Source organism: Pezoporus wallicus, unplaced genomic scaffold (genome assembly GCF_028554395.1).
Source record: "Pezoporus wallicus isolate ANWC-B61680 ecotype Strahan unplaced genomic scaffold, APGP_CSIRO_Pwel_v1 contig_360, whole genome shotgun sequence".
Lineage (NCBI taxonomy): Eukaryota > Metazoa > Chordata > Aves > Psittaciformes > Psittacidae > Pezoporus > Pezoporus wallicus.
Genome location: NW_026640059.1, coordinates 2264440 through 2279525, shown reverse-complemented (window position 1 = coordinate 2279525; position 15086 = coordinate 2264440). Strand labels below are relative to the sequence as shown.

Sequence of the window (15086 nt, the reverse complement as noted above, 5' to 3'; positions counted from 1 at the left end):
GAATAGATGGTAGTTTATTTTATTAGCAAGAGCTTTGCTCAGGTGCTCAGAAAGCAATGTCCACTAAAGTCTGAGAAGTCCCAAAGAGGATGCAATCTATAATTACAATCAGGAGTCTCTTCAGGGCTGAAAGTGAGAGTTTTAACAGCTTTATCTGCTTTCTACCTTTTTTTCCTCTCAGTGGTTAGAAAAACACAGAGAAGCTCAGAATGACACAAATGAAAAGTGAAAAGACAATTATACTCAATTACACACTAATCACTGACTATCACCACTGCCTAAGCAGGGAGAGGGCATTCTAATAGGCAGAAAATGAGATTTTAATGGCACAAAGGGTGGCCAAAATAACGACTCGTATATCTTTGCCTCCTTCGTTTTCTTCAACTTGTGGTTTGCATCTCGGGAGTACAGTTCCTGGTTCCTGTGCAACGGTGATAACTCTGTGCAGCTGAAAAGTTCAAAGGCACTGGAGTTGAAAAGAATGAATAACAAAGGCAATGAAATAAACATTTTTGCCCAAAGGCAAAAGTTCATAAACCCTTTTTTGTAACAGTAAATGTAATTAAGATTCACAGATTCCTATAGCATAGAGTGGAGTACAAAACTTTATGGCTTGAAACCTTAGGAAAAAAATATCAACAGAAAAACGAATGGATGTACTTTCAACAAGACTTGAATGAATTTTGTTCTAAAGGATTCTTATTTCTAAATGCAGTCTCCAAAAAAAGCCATGACATATTAGTTGCTTCTTTTTTTATGTATACGTACTTTTTTTAAGTGGCCAGTTTCACAGTGCACAAGCCTTCCACGTTTTTGACATAAATATCTTTCTGCGATTCAGTGTTAATCTATCAAAAGTAGTTGTTAGTGTCAGTTTAAATGTATGTTAGTCCTGGCTATGGAAAATGTGATCTTTTCTTTCCTTTCACAAAGCTGTTATTGTCTGTGACACAGAAGTGGAGTGCAACAGTAAAGAAGTCTTGTGATGTCTGGGCAAAGCAGGATAAAAAAGTGAGGCCAGGTTTCCTACCCGCAAAATCTTGCTGATTTGAGTTTGATATAATCAAAAGGAGATCCCAGAGCAGATTAGATTACTTTAATCAGCTGCTGTGCTGCTTTACACCCAGCCCTGTCTTTTTGCTATGAAATTTTAGTTGTTACAGCCTTTTTTCCTTAGACTGTTGAAACCTTTTTCTACCACAGCACTTAATGCTCCTGGCTGTGTCCTTCATCTCTACCAACAGGTTTAGGAAAAGGCCAGTTGCTCAAAAGCTGACATCATGCGGTCATCACTGAATGCATACAGGAGATTACTTATATCCATTTAGATCTTAAACAGCTTCTTGGCAACTGAGTGATTGCCTTCACTGGCTGATAAAGATCTTTCCATCAGAAAAACAAACCAGCCCTAAATTCATGCAGTGTTACCAAGAGCTCCTCTAAAACAGTTTTGGGGCCTAAACAATGACTTAGAGATATGTATAAAATGTATGTATGTATAAAGGGACATACCTAGACTTTGTGTTTATGTAAGGGAGTGATTCAGCCTCAGATATGTAAATTGTGGGACTGTAGCAAAACAGTGAATATTTTTTTATGCCCAAAAGAACCTCAGACATTGGTCATGTATGCTGAGAAATTACAGTGTGTGAAATGCCCTTAGCCATGTGGTATGTTGCAGTGCATCCCCCTATCACTTCCCCTGGGCTCTTCCTGCAGACACCGAGGTGCTGACCGAGCAGCTGAGGTAGCAGTGGCTGGAAAGTTGAAAGCCAATTCTGTGTTGGGGATTTCATGAAGAAAGAGAAACAGGAGTTTTCCTGCCGAGTGGGCATGTTGCAGTGCCCTGCCTGTGTGCATGGAATTTAGATGAGAAAGAAAGAGGGTCTTTTTACTAGCCAGTGAATTTTTGACCACAATAAATCTGGGCGTGTGAGCAATTAGCATAATGTTTCCACCCATCTATGTCTCCTTGCAGGCAAGTGCTTGGACTTACTGTGTGTAAAGCAGAATTTATGGCGACTTTAGCAGGAGCAGAGGAGACACTTTGTCTGAAGCCCAAATAATCTTTTGTGATTTAAAAGAAACCCAACCTTAGAATGTGCAGAACAAAATCTAATATTAAGATTCATGGGTTCATATTCTTACTAGGCTTAAACCTCCTTTTCTCCTTTGACTTCAATTTATTCCAAATGAAGGTCTGACATGCAGACCCCCTGGGAAGCTTCATTTTCCGCACTGGACGTTTCCTTTCTAATTTTGCTCTTGAATATGATGTACAAATATGTTGTTTTAGGCAAGTGCTGGGAGGGCAAAAGGAGATGGCTAGGGTGCTGTAATTTTATTTTTATTGTGTTAGCCTTAGCAAGTTAGAAAAGATTGCATGTCTTGGTCGGTTTCAGGAAGCAGAATGCTCCATAACATACCTGCAGGCTGTGTAATAAAATGTTGCTGTTCTTTTTCAATAAAATAAGAGAACAGAAGTCCATCTTATTAATATTCAGCACTCACATCTAGACAAGGTCTGCAGATCTCCTCCAGATGACTGATTATTCTCCTTGTTTACTGGGTTTACTCATTACTACCTGGCTGTGCTGAGCGAACCTGTGCCTTACAGACCTGCAAAATGTTGACTTTTGCAGGAATAAGACGGGGATTAATGTCTCGGGGAACTGGTAGCCAGGAGTGTCCTTGTTTGTATTTCATGGAAAAGTAATTCAAACATAAGCTCGCCATCTCAGCCAGAGCTCTTTCAATATAATGTCAGAATGGAGATTATTAGTGTGTAATATATGTAAATTGCACATTTTTATGTTTCCTTATGCCTATTATGCAGCTTCTTGGCTTTCATGTGTAAGTGTATGGGAATATTGTATTTCCTTTTCAAATTAGGTTTCAGTTGCTCAGTGCATTTTTTTTAAACAAACATTTGTTAACTCAAAATTATTAGGGGGTAGCATATCCATGTCTTAATATGTGTGTACAGGACTTGAGCATCCTTCTGAATTGGCGTGTCACTTTCTGATCCCAGCATTAACGGTCTTTACTGGTTCCTCAATGTGAAGCAGAAAAGCGACTGCAAAAGCACTTGTCTCACAACTGCAGGTGTATGGTCTTACTAGGGAGGAGATTGTTTTTAAGACAGGATATCAATATTTTGAACTGCTTCATTTGAGATAAGGAAAAAGACTTTTCCGGTGTACACAGGCATCCCCTGACCTTGTCATGTGCTTTTTATTAGTGTCAAACCAGCAGTTTGCGCTATACCAGGTGGTTCAGGCAGTTCACTGTTTTGGACTGCTTGTGGATTCAGGTGGAGCAGCAATGCTCTGCTTCCATTACTGCTGGGGAGGTCACTGACTTCCTGTATTTAACCTGTAGGATACCCAGGTTTAAGGAGAACTATGTGTTATGTTTGTACTGGAGGAAGAACAAATGTGTATTACCTGTCTCCTGCTGGACATAGTTTTTCTCCTTCTTGCTCTCTAGAACATTTCTGAGGTCTGCTTTTTCCTTTTCTTTGTCATCGTTCCCCATAACTGAGTCAAGCCAGTAGCTTTAAAGTTTCAAAATGAGAAGTGGGTTGAATGTTGAATGGGTTGTGTAGAAGATTATAACAGTCTTTAACAAAGCTTGCAGTTCTCATGCCATTACCTGGAGCTCAGGAATAACCTTGATATGAAAAATCCAGACTTTTCTGTGAACAGTAGTAAAGTTGCAAGCTGTTTCAAGGTTTCTTTCTTTTACTGTCAAAACATTTTGCTGCCTGAGTTTAAGAATTATTCTGTAACTCTCTTTGTTGAGATGGATCTTAAGCCTTAGTCTTTGAGAACACTTGGTTTTCATTAACCTGAAGTATGGATCCGATGGCAGCTGTCGAACCAGTTAGATATGTTTGCATTGTATTGTTAACCCTGTTTTTAAGGGTAACACAGGAACCAGTGGCTAAAAACTAAGTATGGATCTGATGGCAGCTGTCGAACTAGTTAGATATGTTTGCATTATATTGTTAACCCTGTTTTTAAGGGTAACACAGGAACCAGTGGCTAAAAACTTTCATTCTCTCATTAAGAAGGACAACGGGGGGGGGGGGGAGCAACTATTAATTTAGTATACTTTTTCCTATGCTTTCTGTTGAATTACTGTCCAACTAATTGCCCACAGAAACATTTCGTTTGGATCCAAGTCCTGCACCAATGAGAAGCTCATGATCTCTGTCACAATGAACTTGACTTTGAAAGCTCTTCACTTAATGACTCCAGAACATGAGACAGAGGTCAGGGATTTCTTTGTGAGGAAGAAAATTAATTCACATGATATAATTTTTTGTGAACATGAGTTTTTGTTTTGTCATGTGTTTGTTTTAGGTTTTTTTTTTAATTAAAAAGAAAAAGTTCAGGCAGTGGTATTATTTTTGTTTCTATGGGTGCAAATATATGAGCTCAAATAGTTTCATGATTTTTATCATGCAAGAATAACACCATTATTTTATATATTATTAATATACTTATTTAGATAATTTAACCTATAAAATACATTAATATAACAACTGCAATAAACAGGTGACCTTACATTGGAATGCCCACCTTAACTTCTCTAGGCCACTCCTACCTCCATCCCTACCATGTGGTCAGGAAGGTGAGAGTTTCAGCCTTCAGAAGGTCTCCTCTTAGCTCAGAAAATTTACACAGAGGTACAAAAATGCTCTGGACTTTTCTGAAAACTTAATTCTACTGTAAGTCCATAAGAATAAAGAAATACAATAAAAATACAGATACCTCAAATACAAAAAGTGTAAAATGACGCTATATATAATATGCCATCAGTTTCATGGTTTTCTTAACCCCTTTTTAATGATATTGTTCTGTGACTGACTTCATAATAATTTGTGCCATTTAGAATATACACAGGGTGAGTGTTCAGCATCACTGCAGCCCTTGAAATAATGTCGTTTTGCCTTTGCTCCACTTAAAAGTTCAACTTAAATCACTTGTTAAGTGAACATATGAGTCAGCCCATCATAGAGTGCAAGACTGGCATGTGCTGGTGAACTTCCAATTCTTTAATGAATTTGTAAAGTAGACATATCAACAGGAATCTGAATACTTGCATATTTATTCAGTTAAGGACTGGTACATGAGTGAGGGTTTTGTCGTGAGTAATCACAGATGGCTCACTTGAGTCCTTAATTATGCCCTATATTTTAGATTAAAAAAAAAAATACTAAAAATACCACAGCATGATTCAGTGAAAAGCATATGTTGCAGTGGGATCAGAAAGAGCAGATTTTGATCCTTAGCAGTCCTTAGAAAACAATGTATCTATCTATAAACGTATTGGGTTCAATTTCCTACAAACTTTCCTGCCTCTCTTAGAGAGAACTGTTTTATTTTTTACCTTCGTTTTGCCAAGATGTCAATAATAGTAATAATTTTCATATAAAAGAAAGACTAAGTGCTGAATTAGAATATAAAGAGGCTTCCCCTGATCAAAATAACAAGATATACCTTCTTTTTGTCCCCAGTTCTGATTAGCCTAAGAGTAGAGGCCCTGGTCGGTATGTTAATGTGAGTCTCATAAATAAACTGTTCCTTACAGGTTTGATTCCTCCAGTTATGTGTGTCCATCATCTTTTTTAACTCCACACATTCGTGCTGACTTTGTTGAGAGTCCTCATGTGAGAGCTTTGCAGATCCTATACCCTGGCCATCTGCCAGAAAAAATAAAACTAGTGTTTCAATTAAAAAAACCCCAAATGTATATTTTTGGTTTGTTTTGCTTTCAGAGTATAAAACCATGTATCCCAGTTGTGGAGAAAAAGTGTGCGAGAGCCCAGCTGGTGGCAGTTGGGCAGGTTTCATGATGGCCAGAATCCTCCTTTTGCATTTTGGGTTAAGTAGAAGGTAGGAGGAGAACAGTTCACAGACAGACAGCAACCTAATCTCAAATTTAGGCTTGTTATAAACTGTTGTAAGTAATATTGCCATATCCGAGCATTTAAACTCAGAAGCCTGCAACCTCTGAGACTGCCTGAAAAAGTTTTGAGATGTTTTATTTTATGTATGTACTTATAGATTCATATACATTATTCACATAAATTGTGACTATATGATTATTTTGGGGCTTTGTTTTACCCTTTCAGACATTAAATTTTTGAAGCTTTTCCATACAACCAGGAACTAGAGAATTAGCTTCTCTGGATTATTTCGGTAATGTTATCTAGTCCTGTTACTCCAGGATCTAGCACTTGAAAAAAGGCACGAGTTTTGTGACAGACTGTGATAATGTTTTGAACAGCAGTAATCTCCTGTAGATAAAAATGTAATTCATGAAGGATCGAGTTATCCTTTTAATTATTCTAAATGTACACTAGTGCACCTTCTCTAATTTCATTGATGTCTAGTGGTGTGAAATCAGTATGAGGTCTAATTTGATATGAGTATGCAGAAGGTCAGATCATCAGATGTTGAAAGTCAATGTATTTGCTCCTGTTTTCATTAACCAAGTATGTGGTTCCCTGTGCTTGCTATTTGGCACAAAAATTCTTTCTGTTGGATTTCTTCATACGTTCAGCAGAAATATATATAAAATGAATCTGCAACATAGTTCTAGGATTCTTTAGGTATAGATCCATGTAGCTAATTAATTTTAATTAATCTTCTAAAATATCTCTTTTAAATGCACTATAACCATCCTTTTTGTGTTCTTTCTTGTGCAATATTTTGGTTTTGAGAGATTTTTCTACAGTGAAAAGAGTTAACAGCAGGTAATGCCATTCATCTCGGAAGGAGTTTGATATTTTCAGTGTTAGTGATGAATGAGGGTATCTGACCCACATCTGTTTTACATTAGAATGGAACATTGCCCTGACATAGTTAGGAGCATTTGTCAAGATTCCCTGGACAGAGCTTCTGTAAATTACATGCTGCAAATGTGTCAGGGTCAGATAAGAGGATATCATTAACTCCACTAAAGTTTACTCGTGATTCTGTCAGTTCAACTTAATACGTTAACTGCCAACAATTTTCCTTGAGCTGTTTCATTAAATCTTTCATTCACAGAGGGGAGAAAAAAATGTGTCACTGTACTCAAAAAATATTGCACATGTTCTTTTCTCATAAATCATATTAATTGCAGACATGGTCACAAAGCATATTAAATGCAGGCATGCGTAAATGAATTAAAACATATGAGCATTTTATTGTGCCTATGGTAGGTTCTACATCCTAAAATACCAACCACAGTATCAGGCATAAAGTTTCATTTAAATGGAATAAGCTTTTTCTCAGTTTAATGGCCTTTATTTTGTTGATAATAGAAGTATTTTCTAATAGCTGATAATGGACCAGATGTTGCTTACACGGTCTTTGAGGCTTTCATCATTCAGTTTCTCTTTCTGGATCATATCGTCAGCTAGTGATGTGCTGACCCCACTAGCAAGGGATTTGTCCTGATGAGTATTTTGGATTGCTTGGGATGTGCTCTCTGAAAACTTCAGTGTAGAGTTTGGTTGTTGCAGTTTACTGTGTTCTCTTCACTTGCTCCCATTTGCATTCTTGTTTTCTAATAGAATAGATTGATTTTATCAATTATATATATCGTCGTTTATTATATGAGCTCAAAAGCTCATCATCAACATTTCTGCGTGTGTTTTGTAAATAATGAAGACAAAATATATGTGGCCGAAAACCTTACAGCCTGATTTTTTGCATTTATAGGAATACTTTTCTAAAATAAACTGAATAATTATAGCAGCATTTGTTTCTAGGTATTAGATTAGTCCTTGGCCTTTCTTTCAGCTTCTTTTGGATCCAGGGAGGCAAGGTTGACAATTACTACGTTGGCTTTCCCAAAGTAATTCAGAGGGAAGTACATATTTTCCTGTAATATAAATGGTGTAAGGATTGAATAAATGAGTTTTCTTCCTTAATTATTGTAAAACAATCAGATCTATTTACCTATTTAGACCTACCAGGAAAATATCTGCATTGCAAAATCCAGATTTTCGTGTGTCTCTTTTACACTACTCAGCTGAGGGTGCTGGTCATCTTACAGACGTGGCCCATTAATGGCTTTCTAATTGATTAGGTGAAAGTCAGCCATGCCCTTCCTGTAACTCCTTGTATGGGTGATAAGGTCATGGCACATACCATAGGAAAGACTCTGGCCCTGAGGCTACTTCCCCTGTAGCTTTCAAGACAGACATGACCAAAAATCTAATTATTTAGATACTAATCAACTGCAGGATGATTCTGAAAGCCTGTGGAGAAGATATTCTGAAAAGATGGTTACTGTTCAGACTTCAGTTTTCTCCACTGCAGAGACGGAGAACTGTGTCACTTCTGTTCCCAAGTGTCTATTAGGTGCGTGTGTACTTAATAAAAATATGCCTAAAGTAATGTATATCCAAGTAACTTAAAATTTTTAAAATAAATCTCGTCAAATGCTCATTTTAGTTTGTCAGAGAAGATAAATCTCTATCCAAATATAGATGCTACTGAAGTTTGAGTGGCTTTTGAAACCTGGTCTGGATCCAGGTTTAATTTTTGAGGCTAATCTCTAACTAAAATTATTTCCAAATCCAAAGTTTTTGAGCTCACTGTTTTTGCTGGAAAAGCCCAAATAATGTTCTCTATTGAAAATATTAAAGAGAAAAAATTCTAGTTAAAATACACAGTTGGTGAAATAGCTATTTGCTCAACTCTGCAACTGGTCCTAGAAGTCCTGGTGGAGATGGTGTGTGATGTGAGAGTGATTGTACTGGGACTCCAGCGGGTCTGCGATGGTGATGGAGCCTGGCCTGTGCTCCCTGATCTTGAACTTGGAACAGAGTGTAGTAAAGCCCCGTAAATATGGGTGTCATGTAGGTGCTCTGTGGGAACGGTAGGGGCTCTGCAAGCACTTCAGATTTCTGATAAACCATGTGTGTTTTAAGCTGTTGTGAAAACCATGGTACTTGTGCCAACATAAATACTCTACAAAGTAGTAATTTTCAATGTAAATGTTTAAGCTATGCTTTTTGAGGATCTTTCTCTTCCTTTAACTCTCTTAGTCTTAATTTTAAAGGATAAGGATTAATATAACCTAAATGAACATAGTTTCTGATATTGTATCCTGCTGATGCAATGTTTGATCATTAAGCATGCTAGATTTTCAGGACTGTAGGATTTTCCAACAGCACAAGAAAAACATTTGCAATTCCTAAAATAGAAAAATGTATTAAAATAATATTTAGAAATTTTAATAGTTTTCAGGAACCAATTTTTAGAAGAAGAACTTGAGAACTCAGTTATTTCAGCTTTTAAGGGTTTGGGAACAAAATGCTGTGCAGGTTGCTGTGCAAATAACATGATTTTTCAATCTGGTGATTCCAGAGATTTTTTTAATTTATCTTTTTTTTGTTTGTTTTTATTAACCTCAGATTCTTTCAATGCACAGGTTTTGTGCATTGAAAGGTTTATTTGAATTAAATAGAAAATATAGCCTGAATCCAAATGCTTAACTTAAATGCTACAAGATTTCAGTATCTAAATGAAGTCTTTGGATGTATTTTGAATTTTTTTTTTTTTTTGTTGCATAAATATTTCAGTTTGAGAAACAGTCAGCAAATGCCATCAGCTAAACTCATGTTTTTCTGCTTAGTGAAATGGAAGCGAACATTCTAGTGCTGTGAGTAGTAATTGAACTTCTTTCTCAGCTTTTCTTTTTATTGTGAGATGTCTTGGATGTATCTGATGCAGTTTCGTGTTCTTGATGTGGGTATCTGGGTGTCTCTTTTTGAAATACCCTGCTTGTGCCTCTTGCTCTTTTCCTTATCAGAAATGTAAAACCTTGATAGGTTTTCCTTTCTATTTAAATCATGATCCCTGGTCTTATTTCATTTATTTATTAAAAAACAAAATTCAGAGCTGGGACCACAAGCTCCCTCCAAATAATAATCCCTTTTCTTTTGTGATGAAAAATATATTTCAAGATGGCACATCAGATCTTTAGGAATTGGACCCGTTCTTTAGGAATTAGATATGTTCTTATGAGCATTAATTCATTCTTTACATAATAAACTCCATTTTTAATAATTTCTTTTTAGTTTATGGTAAGGAGTGCAGTATAGAAAAATGATGATCAAATAACTTACATCAGATATTTGTTATGCCTTTCTGGAGGAAGAACAACCTGCAAATTATCAGAATATGTTGTTTTGGCAGAAACTGTATGTCATCCATCTGTTATAAGCTTCAGACTATTTCCAGCAGAAATAAGCAATTCTCTCAGTCATGCTTACTTTCAAAATGTGCTATAGAGATGTGATGGGAAAGGAAATGCAGACCAACCTATAGTGCGAGTGACTTTTATACAAAAAGAACTTATCAATGTAGCTTCCTTCACTTCTGTTTGAAAGCACAGGTGTTTTTGAATTTTTCTTTGCTCTTCTACTGGAAATTATGACCTAGAGAGTCAGGTCTTTTATGGGGACAAGTGCATATTTTCAAGTCGTCTTTTTTCAACTAGTCTTAACTGCTGATTTCATAACTGCAGCTGATTTCATGTCCAAGCAGCTTTTTATTGTCTTATAATTGAATCCTCAAGGAATCTGTAGAGATCCTAGCTTGGTCATGGGATCAGGCACTCTAAAATCATAAAAGTTTTAAAAACGATTTTTCCTTATTTGCCCTTAGTTTCACTTTTTATTGGTTGTTAGACATCAGATTTCTTTTTGGTGGGTGGTGTGACCAAATTCCACTTCTTCTTTGGATTAGATACTCAAAGCATAGTTTGAATACCAGGTCTACCTATTTCAGGAAATCAAATGATGACTGGAGAACTCTTGTAGTTCTGTAAGCAATACAATTCTTCACATATTTTAACTCTTTCTATTTTTGTGCCTTTTAGGTAATGGGACTCTTGACTAACCACGGTGGCGTGCCTCACCAGCCCCAAACTGATTATGCCCTGTCCCCTTTAACTGGGGGCTTGGAGCCCACCACCACTGTCTCAGCCAGCTGCAGCCAGCGGCTGGATCATATGAAGAGTTTAGACAGCCTGCCTACATCCCAGTCCTACTGCCCACCGACCTACAGCTCCACGGGTTACAGCATGGACCCCGTCACAAGCTACCAGTATGGACAGTATGGACAAAGTGAGTATTAGGACTTCCACATTGTGCAATACTGTACCCATTTATCAACGGTCTGTACTTTCTGCCTGTAACAAAACTATGAGCAGAGATCCTAATGGCTTACTACTACTTCACTCCAAAGTGAGCTGAGTGCATTGGTGAGATAGCTGACTGTTCAAGCAAAATTTCTGCTGCATAATTATTTTCTTAAGTGATGTCAACAACATCTTGATGTTATTAATTGTTGAGACATGAAACCTGATTGCCATTAGGTAAAACATAAGCGTTGTCCAAAATGAAATAACCACTGGCATTCCACTATTAGAAACATATGTTCTTAATGAGGTCAGCTCAAGAATCATTACAGTATATAATCCCAGATACATAGAGTTTTGTCAAGCTTGTCGTAGGAATAAAAATATTAGTCCCTTTCCTTTGATATATCAGTATTAAGTATGACAATGTCAACCTGTAGTTGGCATGGCCCCATGCTGTGAGGTTGTCACAGTATGACTTAAAAAGTTTCTTTTGCTTTTTTTGCAGGTGCCTTTCATTATCTAAAGCCAGATATTGCATAAATGAACTGTCCACTTCAAGTTAAAGCTGGTCCTGTTTTCCGGTTTCACTCTAAGGCTTGGATACGAGTCATCTCAACACACTGCAGTCTAAACTGGGTCAGTCCCATCGAGAGAAGCAGGATTGTTATTTTCTCTCCAGTCATAGCTTTTAGTAGACTTTTGAAGGCTGGACAAAGCTATACAGAAGACAAAGGCCAAAAGCAACAATGAATAAATAAATGCGACATGGTTCATTATGAGTGGGTATACAAAACAGAGCAGTATTTAATGTCACTGCCCTGCAAAACATTCCATTTTTTGTTGTTGAGATTAATGTGCATTGATTAGCACAAATGGAACATTTTGAAACTTAGAGCAGTTGAGTTCTGCTTACTCTGACTCATCTGACATCCAGTACTGACTTCAGTCTAACTTCAAAACTGCTCAGTTTCTGAAGCAAGGGCAGGAAAACCTCTTTCTTTTCACACACTGGAAATTGTCATCAAGAGGAAATGTCACAGTTCATAGGAAACTAGGATAAGTGCGAATGACTTCCAGAGCAACTTACTGGTTACCTTACCATGCTTCTGTAATAATGTTGTCAATAAATGTCACTTAAAAATTTTGCTTTACCAAGAGAGGAGATCTTATGTAACATGAAAACCAGATTTTACCTTTTTTTTTATGTGAAGTTTTCCTTGTTCATTGTACCTTTTCAAGCAAACACAGGAGAAAGAAAAATCAACAACAATGCGACTGAATTTTCACAACTGCCTAGCAATGTGCAATACTGTGTACCTCACACAAACTTTGGGATCATCCAAAGTCGTATAGATAGAGTCAGAACTATATTTTTGCAGGTACTTTTATTTTTGCAGTGCATAATTCCTGATGATAAAATACAGAAATGTTGCAGTCTGCTGGACAACTAAAATCTAGCTTGCTAATCATGATTTAAAGGTCATTTTCAGGAAACAATACAAAGAAATGATTACGTTTACATGATTTTTTAGTGACGTACAGGACACAGAGATGGACCTGTACTTGACACATTTGTTTAAATTATACAATAATATTCAATATAGAAAATATAATCATAGGAACCAAGGTTTACAAGAAGTTTGCATTGTGACATTTTAGAATGTCAATAAATTTGTGTTTTGTGATGTTGAGAGGAAGATGGAAAGCAGTGTTATTTATTTCTCTCTATTCTTGGAACAAAAGAGGGAGGCAGAACACAAATACATTCCTTTTAGCATTAAGGACTATGAAGTAGTGAGTTAGACTAGGTTCAGTACAGAAGTTAGTTCACGCATTGCTCTTAAGGGTGACAGAAAAATGAAATATTACCTTTCTGCTGCAGCCTGTACAACACCACACGTGTTGTAAAAAAAAAAAAAAGAAATAAAAAGAAATAAAACCCAGTAAACCCCCAACAAACAAAAAAACTCAACAAAAAAAGAAATGTTTCATGTAAAAAGTTCAGTAAATATTTACTATTTATAATGAATAAACATTATGAAGACTTGCAAAGCACTGATGATGATTTTGTCCTAAAATGTAGTATTGTGCTAAATACATTGATACATTTTAATCTGAATATCATGAAGAAATAAACCATGTTATCTTCAATGCAAACTGTATTCATAATGTAAGGATTTTCTTCACACATCCTAGGGCTTCAGGGGCCCCAGCCAGCCCCGGTGCACAGGTACTGCTAATGTGCCACCCAGAGTTCTGCGTTTGCTAATGAACTATGCATTTTCCTAGTGCTGTTGGTACCAGTAGTGCATCTTTCCACTAAGAGGAAAGTATTGTACCTTTGCTGTGCTTTTAAAAGAAAATAAAATGGGCTTAAATCCACCAGAAGTAGGGCAAGTGGGATGCTTTCATACAAGACACCAACTTTGTAATTGGTTACGAGTGGTATCTGTCCTGTTTCTTTTTTTTCTTCAAGAATTTTTAATAGGCTTACACACAAGCTGATTGAAACATAAGGCCCTTCAAAATGAATGGAGTACGTTTTAGTAGCACATCAGTGTGTGAGGAAATCTTGGCTCACACTGGGCTTGGTGGACATTTAGTTTTCTTAGTTTGTGGGGAATGTAACCATCTTAAACTGCTTTCAGCTTCTATTTCTGGGTGAGTTTTGTTTTTTTTTTTATATTTGTTTTATTTTAATGCTAGGCCTCTTCTGTTGGAAAAATAGGGAACATACTTTTTGAAAGTAAGATGTTAAAAAAATGCTGAAAAAAGGGGAAAGGGGATTTATTTTTTCTCTGGTATGCTTTTAATTTCTGTGACAATTAAAATTTAAAAGTCTCTTATTAATATCTATTCCCTGCTCTAAACTGCTAATTTTTCTGATTCTTTTTTTTCTTTTAAATGTTGCTTCCCCTCTGCGAGGACTTGGCCCTTAGCATTTGTCTTGTGTCCTAGGCTTGTTTCAAAGGCCAAATAAGCCTCTTTTTCCCCACTTGCAATCCCTTTGGTGAAAAATATAGGATAAAAGCCTCCTTGCTTGCAGTTTAGTACTGGCTAATATCTGTATGAGTGCTCCTTCCCAGGAAAAGCCTGCTGCAGAGTGATTGAAAAATGCCACCTTCACTGTCTGTCCTTTTCTATTCCAGCAGCTGTGGGGGGTGGGACAGATCTGTGATTTCTTTCCCCTGTCCCTGCAGTGCTACTGAGGTGCTTTCTGACCTAAAGTTAGACTGTGCGTATTTTGGTTGCCCATCCTCTTTTTTAAGTGTCTCCCAAGCACTTCCTTGTGTGTGAGGCTAATGCCGAGCAGGAGGGCCTGGAAACAGGACAGATGAGGAGAAAATTATCCAGTCTTCTCACAGGCAAGACATGCAAGTGGGGAACTGGGATGAGCTCTTGCTAGAGGAGGTGAGGAGCCCAGGGCAGAGGGACTAAGGAGTTCTCTGATTTATGATGTGCCATAGGAATCTTTGACAGAGCTATAAGGATTACTTGGGGTATCATTGATCCCTTCTTGTTACCACTGTCAAGGCTGAAGAGGTTTTTGGGAGTCATGTATGTTTCTTGAATATAAACGCTTGGAAAGTCAAAAGGGCACGGATATGCCCCTTATGCTGCCATGGATATTGTGTTTGACAGAAATGCCATGGATTAGATTGGAGGAATGTGCTCATGGCAACGGAGCCCAAAACCTAATCACTGATAACTACAGAAGGGATGGATCTCTGGGTCCTTCCTCTTCATTCTTTCTTTCTTTTTTTTTTTCCTCCTTTTTTTTTTGGATGGTGGGGTTTGCATGTTTTACAAGGTGGAAATAAATAACGACAGCTACTTAACTGTCTGTCATCTCATAAGAGACTGGAAACTCTTGAGAGACAGGCTTTGAAAAAATATTTATTCCTTGTGGCACAACCATGATTTTTAGTTTA

At 37.1% G+C, this 15086-nt stretch overlaps 2 protein-coding genes across 6 annotated transcripts in view; both read left to right on the top strand.

Moving 5' to 3' along the window:
* PAX3 (paired box 3) overlaps window positions 1-13082 on the top strand; it is an 80125-nt gene extending 67043 nt beyond the window's left edge. For all 5 annotated transcript variants that reach the window (XM_057417231.1, XM_057417229.1, XM_057417230.1 and 2 more), the window contains 2 exons: window positions 10891-11137; window positions 11660-13082. In XM_057417231.1, the coding sequence (XP_057273214.1) occupies window positions 10891-11137; window positions 11660-11694 (282 nt within the window). In that variant the 3' untranslated portion in view covers window positions 11695-13082. The remainder of the gene's footprint in view (window positions 1-10890; window positions 11138-11659) is intronic.
* The window catches only part of EPHA4 (EPH receptor A4), a 359705-nt gene that overhangs the window by 63440 nt on the left and 281179 nt on the right, over window positions 1-15086 (top strand). The window lies entirely within an intron of this gene.